Here is a 5,293-nt window from a genome sequence, read left to right on the forward strand (position 1 = left end):
CCTCTTGCTTGCAGGCATTCATTACTCACTCACCTTCAGTGTCAGCACCATCCTACTCAGGCCTTAGAAGTGAAGTTATAAACTGGAAAGAAAGATCCTGTACTTGTTTTATTGTTTTTGCTAGTGGTTATTATATCTTTAACTGTAATATGCTATACTAACCTATACTATTCTACATTATTGGGGTACAGAGTGAGCTCCACTTTAGATAACAAATAGGGATTTAACATTTATGAGTCAAATAAATATTTTGGAGAAGCAACAGGAAGTGAATATCCTAGCAAGACTGAAACATATTGACTTATCCAATTAAATTGGAAAAGCAATTTGCTTTCTCTTCAGTAACAGTCTTATTTGATTTTTAAAAATTCATTTCATTTGGAAAATGTAAAGATATCTTCAACTTCCTCAATCCAATGGCTTACATTTATTCAGAGGACAAATTCATGCTTGCTGAACTATTCTTGAAAACCCGACCACTCACAATGACTTTTATGGCTTTCCTAAACCAAGGGTAAAATAAAGCATAGATCAAGGGGTTCATGGCTGAGTTGTAATAAGCACACCAACAGCAAATCTCATAAATATAGGCCGGGGTTATGAAGCCCATAAAGGCATCAATTAATGAGTCAATACTGTATGGTAACCACGAGATCATGAATGCTATGACAGTGATACCCAGGGTTTTAGCTGCTTTTCTCTCTCTCTTGGCTACTCTGGATTTGTAACTGTCTGATGATGAATCTGTTTTGCTACCAGTATTTTCAATCTTTTTAGCCTGTTGTCTGGCCACAAGAAAAATATTACTGTAGAGAATGATCATGACAAGGGTAGGTATAAAGAAGGACAGAAAATCTATCAATACCCAGTTTTGATTTACAACTGTCTGACAGCCTCCTGCACAGTTGAGGGCATGAGACAATTCCTCTAGCCCTTTCTCATTGGCACCCGTGTAGAACACGGCGCCACTGTAAGTAAGGGGCAGGATCCAGGAGATGCTGATGCATATGCATGATACAGACACCGTGAACTTGGTGGGATAGACCAGAGGGTCAGTAACAGCAATGTACCTGTCGATGGAGATGAAGGACAGGTGGAAGAGAGAAGAGTAACAAAATGCTGCATCAAAGCATGTGTGAAAAGTGCAGAAAGTTCGCCCAAAGTACCAGCAGCTCTCCACAGACCTGACCATGCTGAAGGGCATCACAGTCACTCCCACTAGAAAGTCTGCACAGGCCAGAGAGGCAATGAGAAAATTGGTTGGTGAGTGCAGCTGCTTGAAATGAAGGATGGCAGTCATCACCAGGAGGTTTCCAAACACAGCCAGGACAGCCCCAAAGCCATACACCATGTACAGAATCACGCGGGATGCGGGTGAGTAGGGGGTCTTCACACAGGATCCGTTCAGGTGCTCATAGCAGAGCTGCACAGCTGCAGTGGGGGACAAGTTGCTCATGATCTGCCCTTTACATTCAAAGAATTCTGTCCTCGATTTCCACAGACTTTCAATGCTTCTGAGGGAAAAACATACAGTAGGATGCCTGAGGAAATTATCACATATTAGTACTATTGTTTTTCAATTTTCCTTTTTTTTTTTTTTTTTTTTTACTATAAATCTGAATTGTGTTCAATAGCAAAATAAAATACAAAAAATTACATTGGCCAAGATCACTAGGAGTTAGTTTTGACTAATGCTTAGTTTCCTTGATTTGGTAAAGTCCTAAATATTTTTAGATGTTTACCTCCAGAGTTCCTCTTTTCAACAGGGTGTGATATGAGAAGTAATTGTAGACGGAAAGCATCATCTCCTGTTAGGTTTATCTGCATTACTGCCTAAAGCACACAGTCCTTGCAGATAAATAAATGCCATCTATAGGAAAATCCCTAGATGGAATCCCTGTAGAGCAACGTGTGAAATTGGAAGATTGTTTTCAAGAGTGATTATTAAGATGGTTATTCTACAAAATGACTCCTCGCATTAAGTTAGGTTACTCATTACATTTCTACAAAAAAAAAAAAAAAAAAAGCCAAAGACTTTTTTTTCTTCTTAGACTTGAAAATTTCCCCTATTCTCACTTCCGTTGTGGACACTTTCTTGCGTTTTTATTACAAAGATAAAAGAGGGTATGAGCAATGACAGTGAATACTTGGCTTTTTTCTCCAGTTAAGAATCAGCTTTGCATCTTCACTGGACACCAACAAACAGAAAAAGGAACACACACTGTGAGCAACTTGCAATGAAAGCACTGAAAGCTCCATTTGTTGTATTTAGACACATCTTGCTTTCTGAGCTTCTGTTACAGTTAGCGCTGGTAGAGAGAAGATCATTGTGTTCTTAGGGTATTGTCACTGAAAGCAGATTGCAATGTCTCTCCATCCATGTGAGAAATGGGTGTAAACCCCCCAAGTCCTGCTTCTGTGAGATACTCACAAACAGAAGACTTCCCATTCCCCTCTGCAGTGGGTTCCATGCTATCCCTGCCCCAACCTTTGCAAAAGATATGTCCTTGTTCTAACCCCCCAAATCAGATCTTCTTTGGGAAAGAGGCCTTCACGAATTTAATAAAGAGATCACCCTGTACTATGAAGAAGGGCATTAAATCTAAGAGCAGTGTCCTTCTAAGGAACAGAACTTGAGAAACAGGGAGAGGAGAGAAGATGGCCCTGTGAAAATGGAGGCAGAGAATGGAATGGTGCCACCAGAAACCAAGGAATGCTTGGAGGATCAGAAGCTGGAAGAGGTAGAGAATGACTCTCCCCAGAGCCATGGGAGGGGAGCATGGCCTGTCAATGCCTTGATTTCAGACTTTGGTTACAGGACTGGGAGAGAATACATTTCTGGAGAGGGAATAGAGCCAGCAAGATTGTGGTTGTTTGTATGGCAGCCTGGGAAACTAAGACACTCTCTTGGATGGTTTCCATTAGATGGTTGGCAAGGAAGAAAATTTAGCAAAGTATCAAAGGATGAAAATCAACACAAGTCATTCAACAAGCTGGATTTCACAGCTTTGAAGGCAAGTTGCAAACAATGAGAGTGTCTGTTGTCAGCCAATCAGCAGTCATAACCTGATACTGTAGGTATAATTATGTTCATTTTAAACAAAATATTTTTAGAGGAGTTTTAGGTTCAAAACAAAATTGTGTGGAAGGTACAGAAAATTTTAAATCCAGCTTGTACATCTGGAAGTTTTCGATTCATGTACTGTTGAAGCCTAGCTTGAAGGATTTTGAGCTTTACCTTTATAGCATGTGAAATTAGTGAATTTGTGTATATGTCACCCATCTTCCTTATCCATTCATCTATAGATAGACAGTAATGTTGCTTCCATGTCCTGGCATTGGAAGCATGGAGTATTAACCATTGGACCACCAGGGTCTCCTTTCATTCTCCTCACTGTGCTGAGTGTCAGAACCACCACCCACCAAAAAGTCAGCCAAGGTCAGAGAGGTGATGAGGAACTGAGCTGGAGAGGACAGCTGTTTGGAATGAGGCCAGTGAGTAGAGCTGCTGGTACTTTGGAGAGCTTTATTATCAACTGCACTATTATTTTGAAGAGATCTTTTGTTATTCTGCCAACTGTCATTGAGTTTGATTTCTACTCTTTATGCCATTTCTGAAAAAGTGATGAGCTACAATACACGAGTTTGGTATAAGCTATAGGGGGAGCCTACCTTCTAAGCTGGGAAGGCAATGTCCCTGGAGAATGATTGTACAGGGGTTTGATTCAGAAAGTACCAAGGGTAAATCCTGGATATGTAATCTTGAACAGCTTACCTGAACTCTCCTGGCATCAGATTGCTCAGCTCTGATTTGGGAGTAATAATACCCACCATAAAGAGCTGTCTGAATAGAGGTAAGGTAGGAAAAGACTCAACTTATGCTTAAGTCCAATTAATTACTATACTACATTACCAATAATATAGAATAGTACAGGTTAGTATAGCATAGTAGAGTTAGAGATATAATAACCATTAGTAAAAATAATAAAACAAGTACAGGATCTTTCCTTCCAGTTTATAACTTCACTTCTAAGGACTGAGTAGAATGACGGTGCTGACACTGAAGGTGGGTAAGTGATGAATGCCTGTAAGCAAGAGGTGAAGGTAGAATGCAGTTGGCTTCCTAGAGCAAGTGAGCTGGAAAGACTGGTGTCAGTGATTAGATACCCAAATTGGAGGGATTTCAAGTACAGGTCCATATTCTAAAATTCTAAAATCTATAACATTGAAAGGTTGTTTCTAATTAATTTGTTGACAAACACTTGCATGAGGCTATTTCTAGTGTTAATTTCTTATCAGTCTATCTGAATATTCATGCAGATACATTAATATTCTTTTGACTATCTGAGTATTGATGAGGAAATAATTCATTGATGACAAGTGCTTCACAATATCCACTGGTATATTCCAAATATTTAATGGATAGGCCTTTTAAATGAAAAAGTAAAAGAGTCTGAATTCTACAAGTTTAGGGGTTTCAGATAAAAGATTGTATCTAGTAAATCTACAAGTCCTAAGTAAGGACAGAGGCAGGGTGGAGGTGATATTCTAGAAGGAGAGAATTTCTAGAAACTATGAGGCAGATTAGTGCATGGTCAAGAGCACAGACTCTAGATCCAGTTGTCCTAGGATTGAATTCAGGCTTTCCCCAACTTCATAACTGGCCCAGGTCTCAGTATTTTCAGCTGTGAAATGGGGACGATAATTTTACCTTCAACAAAGAGTTAGTATGATGATTATTATTAAATTGAAGAAAGTAGGGAAAACCACTAGACCATTCAGGTATGACCTAAATCAAATCCCTTATGATTACACAGTGGAAGTGAGAAATAGATTTAAGGGCCTAGATCTGATAGACAGAGTGCCTGATGAATTATGGAATGAGGTTCAGTACTGGACAGGGATCAAGACCATTCCCATAGAAAAGAAATGCAAAAAAAGCAAAATGGCTGTCTGGGGAGGCCTTACAAATAGCTGTGAAAAGAAGAGAAGGGAAAAGCAAAGGAGAAAAGGAAAGATATAAACATCTGAATGCAGAGTTCCAAAGAATAGCAAGAAGAGATTTTGAAATTCTTTTAGTGATCAATGCAAAGAAATAGAGAAAACAACAGAATGGGAAAGACTTCTACTCTCTTCAAGAAAATCAGAGATACCAAAGGAACATTTCATGCAAAGATGAGCTCGATAAACGACAGAAATGGTACAGACCTAACAATAGCAGAAGATATTAAGAAGAGATGGCAAGAATACACAGAAGAACTGTACAAAAAAGATCTTCACGACCCAGATAATT

General features: G+C 39.2%; 1 protein-coding gene across 1 annotated transcript; it reads right to left on the reverse strand.

The window, feature by feature from the left end:
- Positions 1-427: 427 nt before the first annotated feature.
- Positions 428-3,834, reverse strand: LOC102264650 (trace amine-associated receptor 6). Its single transcript, XM_070376454.1, has 2 exons — positions 3,776-3,834; positions 428-1,514 (listed from the first exon to the last, which is right to left on the reverse strand). Exons 1-2 carry the CDS (start codon positions 3,832-3,834, stop codon positions 428-430), a joined length of 1,146 nt encoding a protein of 381 aa, XP_070232555.1.
- Positions 3,835-5,293: the final 1,459 nt, after the last annotated feature.

This window comes from Bos mutus, chromosome 9 (genome assembly GCF_027580195.1).
Source record: "Bos mutus isolate GX-2022 chromosome 9, NWIPB_WYAK_1.1, whole genome shotgun sequence".
NCBI lineage: Eukaryota > Metazoa > Chordata > Mammalia > Artiodactyla > Bovidae > Bos > Bos mutus.

Bases quoted from the DNA above. Each gene is read 5' to 3' on its own strand.
- LOC102264650 (XM_070376454.1), bottom strand. From the start codon at position 3,834: ATGGTGGGTATTATTACTCCCAAATCAGAGCTGAGCAATCTGATGCCA. The intron at 1,515-3,775 runs GTAAGCTGTTCA...TTTTTCCCTCAG, and splicing joins CTGATGCCAGGAGAGTTCAG to AAGCATTGAAAGTCTGTGGA.